Source organism: Mytilus trossulus, chromosome 1, assembly GCF_036588685.1.
Source record: "Mytilus trossulus isolate FHL-02 chromosome 1, PNRI_Mtr1.1.1.hap1, whole genome shotgun sequence".
NCBI classification, from domain to species: Eukaryota; Metazoa; Mollusca; class Bivalvia; order Mytilida; family Mytilidae; genus Mytilus; species Mytilus trossulus.
The window spans coordinates 47,603,915-47,620,241 of NC_086373.1; the positions used below are offsets into that span (position 1 = coordinate 47,603,915).

A 16,327-nucleotide genomic window follows, 5' to 3' on the forward strand; every position below is an offset into this window, starting at 1 on the left:
CCAGTTGATATTAAAATATCTACACGCCTTGATATTGAGGAGGATAGAATTTATTATGCAAGGACTAACATTAACACAATCTGCTGTTGTGACTTGTCTGGATATCAGTTATGGACATTCAGTGATGAACACTATCGAATGCCTCTTGGCATAAGATTAGACGGCAAGGGTTGCCTCTTTATCACGTGGTACGAATCAAACAATGTCATGGTTTTGTCATGTGATGGAAAAGAGCACAAGGAATTAAAAGGAAAAACAGATGGCATTGAGCGTCCGAGGTGTCTTTACTACGATAAAAAACGTGATCTGTTACTTGTATGCAATGACTTTAGTGATGAATCTCTGTTATTTAACGTCTGCTGAAAGAATCAAAAGTGCTTGAAAATATTCCCTTTGATTTTGTTGAAGTATCACAAAAACTTACTATAGTTATAGTGTTTTTTTTCAAAAGTGTGAAATTTCGCAATTTAGGGACAACAAAGAATACGAACAATAAAGATTTGGCGGATTCTTAATTCCCAATAGTATATATATTAATTATTTTGGCGGATTCTTAATTCCCAATAGTATATATATTAATTATTTTGGCGGATTCTGAAACTGTTGCAGTTAAAAGGTTGTAAATATTGACAGGAATAAAATTGTGAAATATATCTCGTGGTGCAGATCTGCATTTATACAAGTAATTAAAGAAAATCATAAGCTCTGGTATCTTTTGCCACCCATTTATCAGAACTTATCAGAATTTTGCCTTACTATATTTTGTTCACTACGCAAGCGCATAGGCATTTCCACAGCTGATGTCTGAATACTGAGTTGTGTCAGAGAAGGATTACAGTATTAATTATTGTTGCCTCTCTCCTAAGACGAAACATATATATGTATTTCGCTACACACGGCGTGCTGTTGAGAAATCTATTCAACTGACTTGTAAAGCCATGGTAGTGTTTTTCTTTGTTTTTTTTTAATAGTCTGTGAAAGGACATTCAGATCTAGTGATCATCAATCAAATGTTTAATATTAGTTATGATGAGAAGATGCGATATATTTTCTAATGATACAACTTTCCAACAATTCGCAGAATCTCCGACAATCGCACTAATATTCTGGTCAGTATTTGACCTGCCTTAATTTTAATTTTTTATATTTTGTTGTTCTTCCGGAAATTAGCTTCGCTGTCTGTCCTGATAAGTTCTCCTCTCAAATTGTGACATCCTACCCAAACGTCACAAAGCTGAATTCAGGTGACTGAACAATAGAAAGACAGAAACTATGACAAGTATTGTATGCAAATCTGTCACCAAAAGCCAGCTGATCTCTTGATTGTGCGTATTCGAAAAGTAAAAAAAAAACACATCATAATTGAAAATGCATATATATTTATTTTATATCATTTACAATTCTAACTAGGAGATCATTCAGTTCAGTTTCTATAACATCTTCTTCGGACAATTTACTCTTCGCTTTACTTGCTTACAATGGCCAGACTTCGTATCCATTTCGATGGATAAGGCAAATCTTGAACTCCAGGAACCCATGATTTTGTTGAAGTATCAAAACATTCGACTGATCTCAAAATTCTGTTAGACTGGGTGGATGCACCTCCAATTATGTATATAAGGTCACCTACAAACATAATACAGGCATGCGTTAATCTTAGCTCACAGTTGCGAAAGAGAGTGAACTCGTGTTTTATTAAAAGCACTACACTTCTCAAGTGAAATACACCCATGTAGAACTACATCCGTGTAATAAAAGTTAAAGGCACAGTCGGAAATGCAAAACTATTACTAGCTTGTGTGATGCAGCTAATATGATATGGTCAAGAAAAAAATACAATATTTTCCCCAAAAAAATAACTGCATTTCAAAGTTCCTGATTTCAAATCTGATTCTAAATGCATACAAGAGTAATAACGGGTGTACAGTTGTTATTACTTAAAAATGGTAATTAATTGCAATATAGCATATTACTCTTCTGTAAAAAAAAAAACCGAGGTTTATTATTCTTCTTTATAAGAAATAAATTACTTTCTATAAGAATAACATTGATTTGCAAGGAGCATAGTACAATACCAGACACACATAACACGTTATAAAGCATGTTAGGGGCGGATACATCAGTTTGAGGTTTAAACATATAACCATTATATTACCGCTATAGAAATAAAATAAATATATAAAGTGCAATACTCCTTCCTCTCCTTCAAAATATTCGATCGTAAGACTTTTTGTAAACCTTGACGAGTATTTTCAATAACTCAATTAGGCTCATAAAAGAAAAGCTTTTATCATAATATACTTTCCAGCCATTTAAACAAGAACTGGATATTATTAAAATTTTCAATATTAAATCGACTATGTCAATGATGCGTGACAACAATTACAGAAAATCGAAATATTATGTCGTGCACGGCAACAGTAATGATTTATAGATATAAGTAAAAAATGTCAAATAACAGGACCCTAGCATTAAACAAATACGCTAGAAAATTAAGACGGAAACGAAATGGGATGCTGGTAAGTCGATCATATTTTTATTTGGCATGTTTGTTTCAATAGCAATCGATTTCTTATCTTTGTTATTGTCTTTTTGATGATGAACTTTATTGTTTATCATGGAATTAAAAATGTCAATAATTCAGTCTATATCATTGTTAGAAAATGTATATTTCACCTGGTTGTTGTTACTGTATTCCGTAAAGTGCATAGGGAATAACTATAATTGCATACTAGTATATGTATCAAAATGTAAAATAACTGGTTCTGTTACACATTTATGGTAAGAAAGGTAGAATGTGTTAGGGCTGGGAAACAATCTTCATCAAATATTGTTTCTATGACAAAAAAATCGTGGTAGGCACTCGTTTATTTCCCGGTTTATTTATTCGAAACCATATAATATAATGATGTTTCTTATACTTTTGTTTGTACTAAATGTACTTATCTTTGGACGAAAAAAGAGATGATCGGTTATGATACCCTTGTCAATTTAGGATTATCCAAGGACTCAAATAGCCCATTTCATCCCTAAAATCACTGATTTATATTCTGAGTGGCATGTTTTAAATCACCTATTAACATGTTGAACGCACCACTCTAAATTAATCCCACATTACTACATCCAAGTTACATTCCGTAATACAATAATGCTCTCTTTTATTGTTAATATCGCGTGGTTAATATAGTTAAGCCTTACCAACGGCAGCAACAGCAGCATCATGTCTGGATACTACCATATCAGAGCAAAATTCCCAAACATCGTGTTCTTTGTTGTATACATCGATACTAGAGACACTGCTGATCACAGAGTCCATGCTTGTATAAGATCGAGTGGCTCCACCGCAAAGATACATAACTCCGTTAATAGTGACAATATTACCATGACAACGGGGAAACCGAAGATTGTTGTGTACGGTCCATCTGAAATAGAAATTGAATGCAATATTGACAATATGAAAACCTAATCAGATGAGTTTTGTATATAAAACATCTTATTTAATAAAAGAATCCTCAATCAAACTGTAAAGAAATTGTAAGATTTCAAACTTAATTTTCCAAATAGAAAAATACAACGAAAACCATACATAATTCTTGTGTACAATTTGGAAATAAGAATGGCGTTCATTATCACTGAAGTAGTATATATTTGTTTAGGGGCCAGCTGAAGGACGCCTCCGGTGCGGGAATTTCTCGCTAGATTGAAGACCTGTTGGTGACCTTCTGCTGTTGTTTTTTTTTTCTATGGTCGGGTTGTTGTCTCTTTGACACATTCACCATTTCCATCTCAATTTTATAATGAATAATTTGGCACGACGAGTAATCGAATAACAACGGCAATCGTTTATTAGCATTCCTTTGTATTTTTTTCTATTCCAATTCATTTTATTTCATATTTAGTAGAAAAGAAAAGAAAATGATGGTAGGTGTATGTCACAAAGACACCTCAACCGAACAGCATAAATAGCAAAAAATAATCCTTTAACTTACAGGTTTTTTCTTGGATCGAAACTTTCTACGGTGTCAAGAACAGGCATTCCAGACTTTCTGCTGATATTTTCACCATATCCTCCTGTTACAAACATTTGACCATCAAGGTTTCCAACTGCAGCGCCCAGCCTCGCTGTTGACATTGATTTGACAAAGAACCAGTTATCGGTCATTGGATTATAACATTCTACTGTATTCAATACACTAAAAAAAAAAAAGAAATGCAATACAATTTAACTTAAAAGGTATTTTATAAATTTATAAATTCAATAGAAATCTTCCGACACTCAAAGGCCTTTCAGTATACTACTGGTGAACTTATAAGATGTTGTTAGAGATGTATTCCACAAATCTCGTTTATTCCCATTAAAAATATTCAAATGAAAATCAAATACATCTACTGTAGCCCGAACATAGGCACATTAAAAGCAATTTTTTGGAGTAAGATAACCTTGTTGCATTCATAATCAGTCCGAGTAAAGATTTACTATATATGAATAGATGTTACAGACACAATCAAAGATCTGTTAGCAACACAAAATCCCCAAAAGGATAAAACAGAATAACCACATGAAGTCGTTTAATACTTACCAACCCCTTCCCCCTTTTAACTCGATCAAATCTTTGAATTAATAGACACATTATAATATGAGTATTTATACAACAAAACAAACTTACAAGTAAAGAATAATTGTTGACCCCTAATATAGATGTACAGTACCTGTTATCGCCATCCTGTCCACCAATAGCGTACACCATTCCACACAGAGAGCATAATGAGTGGTACATCCTAGCCGTATTCATCGGCATGATTTTAATCCAGGCATTGCATTTGATATCGTATACAAAGGAATCAGTTGATGGTATTGGGTTTTTAATGTGCATTCTTGGATCGATTCCACCTGTCATAAAAAATGAATGAACGTGTGTATAAAAATGTTCTCCCAAAATTTTGCAAGAATATCGACCTTTTATACTTGCTGTACGGTACACGTTTTGCTTAATGTTGTGGATCATGTGGTGTTCCGTTGATTATAACATCATCGTCTTTGGTTTTCTGGTGGAAAGCTTTGAATATTAGTCAGCCTCTACATCATATTGGCCTCTGATGGTATGCTGTCTCATGGGACCTTCTTAATTTTATTTAAAAAATGTTGGGACTGCACAAGTGATTTGTTTGTAAAGTCAAAGTGCTAAGTCTTAGAGGCATGGTTTTTTTTATTAGTTGTTTTAAAATGACTTTGAACTAGCTGTCAGATAACTGCGAGTACTCTCAGATCTGTTCATTGTGTATTTTTGTGTCGGGATGTATAAGTACCCGGCCACGTCCACTTGTATGTTTTGTCTATCTGATGAGTTAAGCCTTTTTCAACTGATTTTTATAGTTCGTTCTTATGTTGTACTGTTATACCACTGTCCCAGGTTCGGGGAGGGTTGGGGTCCCACTAACATGTTTAACCCCGCCACATTATATATGTATGTGCCTGTCCCAAGTCAGGAGCCTGTAATTCAGTGGTTGTCGTTTGTTTATGTGTTACATATTTGTTTTTCGTTAAATTTTTTTACATAAATAAGGCCGTTAGTTTTCTCGTTTGAATTGTTTTACATTGTCTTATCGTGGCCTTTTATAGTTGACTATATGCGGTATGGGCTTTGCTCATTGTTGAAGGCCGTCGGTGACATATAATTGTTAATGTTTGTGTCATTTTGGTCTTTTGTGGATAGTTGTCTCATTGGCAATCATACCACATCTTCTTTTTTATATATCAAAGGGAATGCATATAGAACATCATAATGTACGAAGTTATAGTAAAACAGATTGGTCTGAAATACTTAATTCGTATAAAGAGTAAGGAGACATTATACAAGTGAAAATAATACAACATTGCAGCAATTACCATGCTTAGCGATAACAAATGAATAGAGAGTGGAAATCCATTGCTGTACATTAACATTATATTTTTCCGCATAGATTTGGTTTTCATGTTCATTGAAACGAAATGCTAAACGGGCTTATTTATTTCCAATTTTATACCATTTATACTTCCTGAATTTGTAAAGAATCATATGTGAATTTTTCTTCTAACATGATTTCTTTTTTCAGTTCTTAAAAAAGGACAGAATATTCATTTCCAACATCCCTCGCACACTATTTTTTTGTTACATCAAAACTGGTTTTCTGGTTGGTGTCATTTCAATTTTCCTATTAAAGCAAAGAAGATGGGACAAGAAATGTTGAAAATGTCGGGTATTTAGATGAACAAAAATTAAATTGCTTACAATAGCAATGCTACTACATATTAGTTTTTTTTTTATACTAACCTGTTACGTATATCTTTCCATTCAATATTGTTACAGCATAATGAAGACGAGGCTCTGGTAACTCGGAGTAATGTTTCCATGCATTGTTACTCTTATCGTATCTTTCAATACCCTTAGCTATAAAAAAAATATATAATAATAATTCAATAGCAATTCTACAGTTGTGTCTCCCACCCCAAAGAAAAAGACGAAAGCAAACTCGCTTTTGCGTCCCCTCCTAAAAAGAAGAAATCAAACTAATTTCTAAACAAAATAGTCATTGATTGACTTAGAAAACTAGCATCAAAAGATGCATTTTATATACGAAAACAAGCGTAGTGTATACATGCGTAAGATATCATATGACTCTTCTAAAATTCAAACCATAGATTTTCTAAGAAAAAGGAAATGACTGAACATATATTATACTGAACAATAACAGTTTTCATATCTTCAAAATGTAAATCAATTGCAATTTCATGTTTAGGACAAAAGGAACTATAAAACTTACCAGAAGGTATAAAAATAATGAAAAGATACATGATAATAGCTGTTAATTTTTAAAATTTATATATATATATTTTTTTTTTGGTAAACAAAATATATACCAGAAACGGCTGCTCTGCTTGATGATGGGTTAAATCCTCCAATCACAATGACATCCTGTAATGGTTGCTGAGTATCGTCTGCTGGCTCAGAACTTTGGTAACGTGGTGTCATAATTGGGGACTGTACCTCTACATCTACTTTCCGTGAATAGCCAGCACTCTGCTTTTTAGGGGTCTGCATGGGTGCTACTGACTGAAAAATGATACAATAATTTTTTTTCTTCAAATTAGAGAAGTAAGATTCAGGCAGTGATAATTTATATCTGCAATGGTTTCGTTTCTTGCATAGAAATTTTTCTTCAACAAGGTACAAGGTTGCCACAAAAAAATACGGAAACAAAACATGCATTTATCACAAAGGGTTGCTTTTACAAATACATATTTAGTTCTAACTAAAATAAAAGTTAAGTAAGTTTAAGAACGAGCTACAGAATTTCATATATATATGTACAATATTCTAGTTAGTTTGCAAATTAGCGAAATAAAATTTTCCAGATGAACTTACCTGATGTATTTCTTGGGCTATTTCTTGTTTCTGTACAGGCCGAATAACTAATGGTTGGTGCATGGTAGCAATACGTTGTTTTGGTACCGCAAAATTGTATGGGTCTTCTTTGCATAGCATCTTGGCAGTTGCAATCCTGAAAATTTCATTTTATTTATTAATTTCCATTTATTATGTAATTTGTTCGGCAAAGTTAGATATGATAAGGTTGCAACTCATCCAGGCTATGTTAACCTTAACAAGTATGGTCTAGATTAATATGTGGTATTCGTTTTGCCTATATATAAATTCTACAACTTTCTGTATTTGATAGGTTTTCTGCCCTTTTTGTGTTTGTGTGCCCCTCAGGGTTTTTATGTTTGATGTTTGGCTTTCGAAAATTTTGTTTTCGAGCGAACCGAGCATATTTGTTCTAAAACAGTTGTGGAAATGCAAATAAATATAACTGCACAAGTAGCAGCAATATTTCAAGAGAGAAAAAATAGTTTTTATATCAAATACATTTGTAGTTGTTTTTTGTTTCCATTAATTATCAGATACGAAAAAGTGTCAACATGAACAAAGCTTTAATCATGATGACACTATTTGCAAACACAGGATCATGACGAACTAAACTATACATACCAAAGGGCTTCCAGTAACATCATCTTGCATTGGTTATCTCCTTTCAATATATCTGTTCTTTCGTTACAGTGGAAGATTTCTGTCGGGGTCATGAAAGCAAAGCGCACGCAGTGCATCAGCCTTATAAGGTATTGCTTTCTGTGCATTATGTTATGTGCAATCCAGCGTATAGCTGCTCCAAAGACATCTAATTCTGAGGTTATGTTAAGATTGTCACTACTTAGAATAGTGACCAATGTTTCAAAGTCTATTTCTAGAAACACCCCTTCGTGTCTGAATGTATTAAACTGCTCGCAAACAGCGACCATCACCCTTTCATATAATGGTCCGAATATTTTCTCTTTCATCAAGATGGCGAGTGCCTCTGCTAATGGAAGGCATTCTAAATGATCAATGACACGGGTCTTCACCATTGGGATTCGTAGACTTTCTGCCATAGTCATCAAATCACCCACGACATCTGGGTAGACATCTAATATTCCGGTGTAAATGTATTTAAGTAAGATTTCGAAAGCAATTGGTTTAATACCTTTTAGTCTGACAGTAAGTGGGACACGCTGTTTCTCGCCTCTGCTGTAAAAGATATCGGCGAAGTAGTCGCTGTAGCATGCGAGACATATGCGATGCGCTGCATACTTTACAGTACCGATGTGGACGGTTACATCGCATATTCTTTCATTGGCCTGCAGATGGCGGACGTAATCTCCAAGATGTGCAAAATGCGAAACTTGTTGGGCGGGTATATTCTTTAATCTACCTAATGCTTCTTCCACTTCATTTGGTAAAGGAGCCATAACTTCTGGTTTCGATACAGAAATTAAATTCTTGATTTCATTCGTATTCCTTACAGGATGAAGAACATTTCTGCTATCGGTATAGATTAAAGATGTTGCGTGCTGGTCGATACCGAGTTTAATCGGATTTGGACTTGCATACTTTTCTGAAGAGCAATTTATTTTACAGTTAATTTAAAACGACATTAAATAACAAAAATTTACAAAATGATATGTGTATATACATATATTTTAGCCTAGAAAATATTAATTTAGGCAAATATGATCAGTCATTTTAGTTGATTTCACATGAAATTTAAGTCTTAATATAAGCGTAGAAAGATGTCTACAAGGCTACATGACAACTCGGCAAACGTACTATAGTCATTGTATATTCCTGGACTAGAATTAACAGTTATACCTTTGTATAAATGCGTTCTGAAGATTGCTTAACTGGTGTTTTTTTTTGTGTGCTTTATTCTTAGTGTATATTTTGTTCATATACGGTATCTCTTCAATGCCACTTTTTTTTTAATGTGTCTGATGAAGGTAAACCCAGAAAAGAATTACTGGCGCTTTGAGAGGCAGATATATTTGATTCATATTTTTTTGGGGGGAGGGGGGGGGGGGGGGGGTCACCAGCTGTCAAGCTGACCACCAAGTATGTTCATGAGTTTGGGTATAGGTTTACGATGTTCCATGTTGTATAGTAGAAGTATCACACGTTATTACGGAAATAGAAACATTCTAATTAATGCATTATTTGCCTTCAACAGAATTAACATCGGACAATATCCGTGGTCGTCCTGTCTGCAACAATATAACTTATTAGGGAAATGCGGTATATCATTGCAAAAACTATGCATAGAAGATAAAAGGACAAGGATGAGTTTATGTGCAACAGCAAGTCATCTTAATTTCTTCAATGATGAACAAAACCAATATCGTATGTTTTTAAGTTTTTACTTTTCCGTCAATTATATGATGCTGACAATGCATTTTTGAATAGAAGAACAGAAAGACACGTTCACACATACATTGTAATAAGTTATATCCCCAACCACAATTCTTGGTGGGGATAAATGACGAGCATATGAATATATTGATTACCATCAGTCTACACATAATAATTTCAAATATTTGAAAAGTGAAATACATTGTATAACTTCTGCACGGGTTTTGTGTTGCTTTTAAACTTTTCATTTTGACAAATAATCTAAATTTGCGGTATGGGCTTTGTTCATTGTTGGAGGCGGTACAGTGACCTATATATATATAGTTGTTAATGTCTGTGTCATTTTGATCTTTTGTGGATAGTTGTCTCATTGGCAATCATACCACATCTTCTTTTTATAGATTGAGTTTATGATATGAAATTGAAACTTACCACTATTGGTTCTATGAAACATTCCACCCTCGGTACTATTAAACATACCACCATCAGTCATTTGTCCAATATGGTTTTCTGGTCCCATCTTGGTATTATGGGAGTGTGTGATATCAAAATGATCTGTGTTGTCATCTGCCATCTTAAGTGTAAGTGGCGCTGCTACGGCCGCACTAGTTGTCATCTTTTTTGCAGGCCTAGGACTTTCAAGCTTTACTTTTTGTTGATTTGCTGATTGATTAGTTTCAATGGAATCTTTACTTGTTTGCTCTGTAATTTCCACATCCATGTTTTCTAGATTATTGAACCCTTCTCCTTGTTCTTGAAATGTATCGTTTTGCTCCTCCTCATACTGCTGATATGCTGGCATTAGACCGAGATCTTCTAATGTATATTCACCTCCGGTCAAAGCATTGATTTCTGAAACAAGCTGCCTATCAATGTCAGAAGATGTTGTAGATGCAATAGTTTCAACAGGTCGCTCCCCATCTGTGATCTCTGTCTTGTGCTTATCTTCCCAATCTGCTTGCGGATCTAGATCATGCAATGAACTAAAATCATGCAACGAGTTCTTGGAAATGTAAGAATCGAAATTGAAGCGCGGCATTTTTGCTCCTGTTTGCTGCTCTCTTCGAACAGAAGCAATAATGTGACGTTAACGTTGTCAATGGGAACCTTCTGTTCTATTGTTCGCTTTAGGTGTTGTTCTTAGCAGTGCAGAAACGTTCTGTTTTTCTGCTGATTACGTTAGCTGGAATGTCTAAATGTTCGACGATAGATTAATCTTAAATTTTTGGAATGCATTTCCAAACTCTAATACAAAAACTGGTAGTTACGGCCGGGTATTGTTTTTCGATAAAAAAAAAAAAAGCATTCTGTTTTATAAGTATATCACAGACGACACAAATGTGAACAAGCAGATAAAATTTTTAACAAATTCAAGATATCTATCAATTAATAGTGTACATTTCATTAGGTACTATCGGTTTTTTTGGGTTTTTTTTCCTACATGTACCTTCTGTTATATGTTTTTTACCGTCTCTCTACATATATATATTTCTTAGTAACTCAGTCCACCATGTTCGTCAAAGTTTCATAAAATTAATCGCCAAAACGTAATACTAAAAATAAATTAAGGACCGAAAGTATATGTTATATGAATTTAAGGAGCAATTACTACATAGAATCATATTCAAAACAGTGTGGTCCTGGCCATTGATTGACGACCTAAATTATCCCATTGACTGGGACAGATTAGGCGAACGTTTGTCTGTAACGACCATTGCTCACTTCTTACTTATTATAGAATTTAAACTGTGGGGTCACCAAAGGTTCTTAACGCCTTTAATAATTAAATAATTCGAAAAATTATTCAGGAACAACCTTTATGTTTTGATTTATATTATTGATATAAATCAACACATCGTATTGTTCCGGATTCGTTTTTCGAATTGCTTTATTTAGGTGATGAGAACCTTTGGTGACCCCACAGATTCAGTGTCTTTAACAAGTACATAGTGAGCAGTGATTGTTACCGACAAACGTTCACCTAATCTGTCCCAGTCAATAGGATAATTTAGGTCGTCAATCAATGGCCAGGACCACACTGTTTTGAATATGACTCTAAGTAAGCCGCCTACAAAAACTAAAAACCAATGACAACAACATCATTTCAATCCAGAAATCAATATACTGCTTAGTTTACAAAATTTCTTTTGAAAACCAGATGCTCCGCATGGCGCAGCTTTTTACGACCGCAGAGGTTGAACCCTGAACGGTTGGGGATAGTATGGACACAACATTCAAGTTGGATACAGCTCTGATTTTGATTGTGATTAAATAGTTGACACATCATAGGTTTCTGACACAGAATCAATGTGGTCTAATGAACTTAAACTATTTGTTGTTGCTTTGGAGCAATTCAGTATGCTGTTAAATATTAATACTCTCAAAAAAAAAAATTGAAGAAATTTTCTTTTTAATTTCTGAAATCTGAAATGTGAAAATTTGAATCCCCCCCCCTACTTTTTTTTCACCTCCCCTTTTCCCTTATTCCAAAAATTATCTCAATTCAAATTTCTATTGGAGTTATAATAATAACTACTCATTCAAATACATCATAAAATATTAAAATATAAAATGTCATACCGTCATGATTAAAATTATTATTATTTTTATTTGTCAATAAAGACGCCCTGAGGAGCAGTACAATCACAGTTTAAATTAAAGTGTACAAATAATTGTGGTGATTTTTTTCATTGAAGTTCAGTACATGACAATAAAACTAAAACTATATTATATAAGAGAAGGGAGACAACAAATACAGTATATATTCTCAAAGATAATGAGTGAATGAACACAATCAGTACCGTTTTATAATTAGAAGAAGAGCTGTGGACTACTCATGTGTTAATGCTTAATTTAACTCTTCTAGTCTTTATTAAACTATCTATTAATTTAATCATTAACAAATGGATCTTCATTTGACATCAACCATACAAATTTAGATTGGTCATTTAAAGTTTTAAAATTAGTAAATTTAGAGGATAAATCTAAAATAAAACTGGACCTTTCAGTTTTAAGTGATGGACATTGAAGAACAAAATGAATTTCATCCTCAACAATGTCATTATTACATAATTTACAAAATCTTTTATCTGGGGGTATTCCCTTATGTCTTCCCTTTTCTATTTCAAGTTCATGGGCACTAACTCATTTAATGTTTTACAATTATTTAACAATAAATATTTTTCAAGGCCTATATTATTTTTAAATAGTCTGTAGGTCCTTAATTTATTTCCTTGCACCATGCCAGGTTTGTCATTATTTAGTTGGTTAAGCCAGATTTCATCATATTTAATTCAGAGTTTTTTTTAATGATAATTGACTTTATATGAGAGTTGTGATTTAACAAATATTCTGGGGTTAAATTAAGATATTTAAATAATGAATAAATGCTTCCCAACAAATTGTCTTTATATGTTTTAGATAAAATTTTGGACTCTTCAAATGCTTCTTTAATGAGAGAGTTATTTTGTTCTGTGAGTCTGAGCCAAAATTTAGCCATATTAAGAATAACCTCAAGAGATAGGGGGTAGTGCCCCAACTATCCCATCACTGCTAGGTTTGTTGATCTTCTAGGTACCTGTAGAGAATATTTACAAAATTTAATATGTAATTTTTCAATAATCAGATCTTTGCACATTTGGAAAAAATAGTTGTCTCCTTTTGATTGTAACTTATTTGGAGAGAATTGACCCCAAATTTCTGAGCCATATAACAAAATCGGCTTCAGTATGTGGTCAAAAAAATATAAAAGTGCTTTAATATTAGGTTTAAAATGGGTGAAAGGCTTTTAATGCTTTATTATAAAGATTAAACTTAGCATCTGTAAATCTGCCAGATACAGTGAATATCATGCCAAGATAATTATATTTTTTCTCATTATTAATAAGCTGACCATTAAATGTGAATTTTTCCTTTGAAATTCTTAATAGTAACTTCTAAAAAGATAGATGGGGAATGTGTCCAAATGATGCCCCTGCTGGGACAGAACTCAAGAACTGTAAAAGTGAAGCTCCCAAAAATTGAACTTAAACTGAGTTTAGAGGTAATAAGCATTATATACACATTTCATTAAATTAAGTTGAAACAAACAAATTTAAAGAATTCTTCAATTTTTCCATTGATAAAGGGGCATAACCCTAGAATGGTAATCAAAGTGCTTGTAATAACTGGGTCAATATTTTTAATTGTTTTTACATAGGCGGTAATGGTAAAGTTTTTTCCTGTAGCTCAATCCATATCGTAAACTTGGATATGTAAGATAGCTCGTTTTGAAGCTGTGACATTTTCACATATGTGGTTGAATTTTCGTGGTACGAAGTGAGATTACTTTTTCCGTAAATTAGCAAAGCCAGAACATCCTTTTGTGATGCGGCTCCTTGTGGTAAAATATCCCCTTTTTAACACAATAAGTTCTTTGAAAATTTAATACTTTGAACACATTCAATAGCTCCATAGCTTTTACACATTTATTCTATGTTCCTCTACTTTCATAATCACCACAAATAATTAAGTTCAGTCATTTGTTAAAAATAGAAACATGTCCAATATCACTACACAGATTTTTTCTTTACAAGTGACTTTTGAGTTCCTCATTTCGAAGCGCATAAGGGATGTTGTCCCGACTGCATTGTAAAGGCTGCTTTAATTAATCAGTTGGTAGTAAAGTGAATATTGCATTGTATATTGTATATATAGCATTGTTTAAGTCGATTCAACAACTATTCTGGACAAAGAAAGATAACTCCAATGTTCAAAGAAGATTTCATAAAGCATTGGTTTTAGGTGATTCAACAACCATTCTGGACAAAGAAAGATAACTCCAATTTATTGTCTTGAAACTACAAAAATGCTTGTTTTTGGCCCCTTTATGGCCCTTTATTCCTAGACTGTTTGCCCCATAACCCACAAAATATATCCCAACCTTCTACTTATGGTATTGAACATTGTGGTACAATTTCAGAACAGTTGAAATACTCCTACACAACTTTTTGTACTGACACTAGATAAATGCTTGTTTTTGGCCCCTTTGGCCCCTAATTCCTATTCCTTAGCGACCATAACCCCTAAAATCAATCCCAAGCTTGTTTTTGGCCCCTTTGGCCCCTAATTCCTATTCCTTAGCGACCATAACCCCTAAAATCAATCCCAAGCTTTCTTTTGTGGTTATAAACTGTTTACTTATACTAAATTTATTATCTGGAAACCATCCGTTTCGGGCGACAACGACTTGATACCAATATACAACCCCAAAATTATTGCGGTCGTAAGCAATACTGAAAATGATCACGACTTTCGATTCATTTTTTTTGGTAAGATTGTGTTGTCAAAAATGAAGCTGACATCGAGTTGAATAGTTTTTAATTGTATTCTTAAATACTTAATGTCCTGCTTGTCTGTTTTCAAAATTTTGTCAAATGTTCTCAGCAGTGAAATGGTACTAGAGACATAATCCTAACCTTTTTAAAGTATTTTCTTGTAAGGTGATTTGCTGCAGTTAACATTACTTTCCAATCTTTATTTCACATAACAAAGGTCCCAATGAATAAAATATTCCGTAGAGTGCAACTTGAAACGGTAGTAGAGGTAGAAGCATGGGCAGTTGATGCAAGTATAGGCACAACATTGAAGCTTGAAACAGCTCTGCATTTCGACTTTGACTAAATATTTTACACAGCTTATGAAATATTCCAATGATCAATTTTGCATGTATCTAGCAATTAGTACCAACAAGACTAATTCAACCTTTAAGTTAATTACAAAGACTAAACAGTTGCAGATGAAACCAATTCTGGAAAGTCACGACACTACATCAATATATTCCATGTTGAAAGTGTTTTTTTCTCTCAATAAAATCCCTATCAATTCTGAGTATGTCTCAAGTTAACTTTTCAATGACAATCAAATTTATCAGTTCTCTGTTAAAAATAAATAAAAATCTTTCTGTTGCAAGTTACCACAACTTCTACCCAAAAAAACACTAGGCTTCTTCAATTCCAAATTTACAGTATTTTGTCAAATAAATTATTGAGGCCAACTAAATATGAAAATAGCATAAAGTAACAGTAAATTCTGAATTCATATTTTATTCTGATTTTGTATACAAAACATTAACAGATACAATATATAAAACAATGAGTATACACTATTCTAACTGATTCTAACCATGCAAACAAAATAATTTTACACTTATTTTACTTATAATAATATACTTGAAAACCTAGTATTGAAGATGACTTATAATTAGGGCAAAATATATAATAATTGTTAAGGGTTTCCCTTCTTCCAATTTTTTTTATCCCTCAAATTGTCTTCCTTTATTTTTTAGGCTTTTTTTTTTCTTCAAATTTTGGTAATGAATTGTGAGAAAATTGCAATGGTCCCCATACATGTATTCTCCAGGTAACACATTTGAGCAAAATAAAAAATCCTTACAAGATGTCCCCTTATTTTAAATGTAGGAAACTATTAACACACAAGCACTTTTGTTTTGGCCTTCTGCACAGATCTATATATAATTACAATGAATACATATTCATTTGTAGACCAGTACAAATATGTAATATGAGATAATT

At 33.1% G+C, this 16,327-nt stretch overlaps 2 protein-coding genes across 2 annotated transcripts in view; one reads left to right on the forward strand and one right to left on the reverse strand.

Annotated features, from left to right (window-relative positions):
* Positions 1 to 1,362: 1,362 nt before the first annotated feature.
* On the reverse strand, positions 1,363 to 10,860 carry LOC134725919 (kelch-like protein 2). Its single transcript, XM_063590210.1, has 9 exons — positions 10,188 to 10,860; positions 8,028 to 8,967; positions 7,404 to 7,539; positions 6,899 to 7,091; positions 6,312 to 6,428; positions 4,711 to 4,891; positions 3,990 to 4,193; positions 3,199 to 3,422; positions 1,363 to 1,626 (listed from the first exon to the last, which is right to left on the reverse strand). Exons 1-9 carry the CDS (start codon positions 10,792 to 10,794, stop codon positions 1,466 to 1,468), a joined length of 2,763 nt encoding a protein of 920 aa, XP_063446280.1. The 5' UTR covers positions 10,795 to 10,860; the 3' UTR covers positions 1,363 to 1,465.
* Positions 2,380 to 16,327, forward strand: part of LOC134725873 (tubulin tyrosine ligase 3-like) — a 54,453-nt gene continuing 40,505 nt past the window's right edge. Inside the window, exon 1 of the mRNA XM_063590171.1 lies at positions 2,380 to 2,519. Coding sequence (XP_063446241.1) covers positions 2,448 to 2,519 — 72 coding nt within the window. The 5' untranslated portion in view covers positions 2,380 to 2,447. The remainder of the gene's footprint in view (positions 2,520 to 16,327) is intronic.

Coding starts and splice junctions, on each gene's coding strand:
- LOC134725919 (XM_063590210.1), bottom strand. CDS start 10,794: ATGCCGCGCTTCAATTTCGATTCTTACATTTCCAAGAACTCGTTGCAT. Junction 7,540..8,027: donor ATGTTACTGGAAGCCCTTTG/GTATGTATAGTT, acceptor TGAAATTTTCAG/GATTGCAACTGCCAAGATGC. Junction 7,092..7,403: donor TAGCCCAAGAAATACATCAG/GTAAGTTCATCT, acceptor ATCATTTTTCAG/TCAGTAGCACCCATGCAGAC.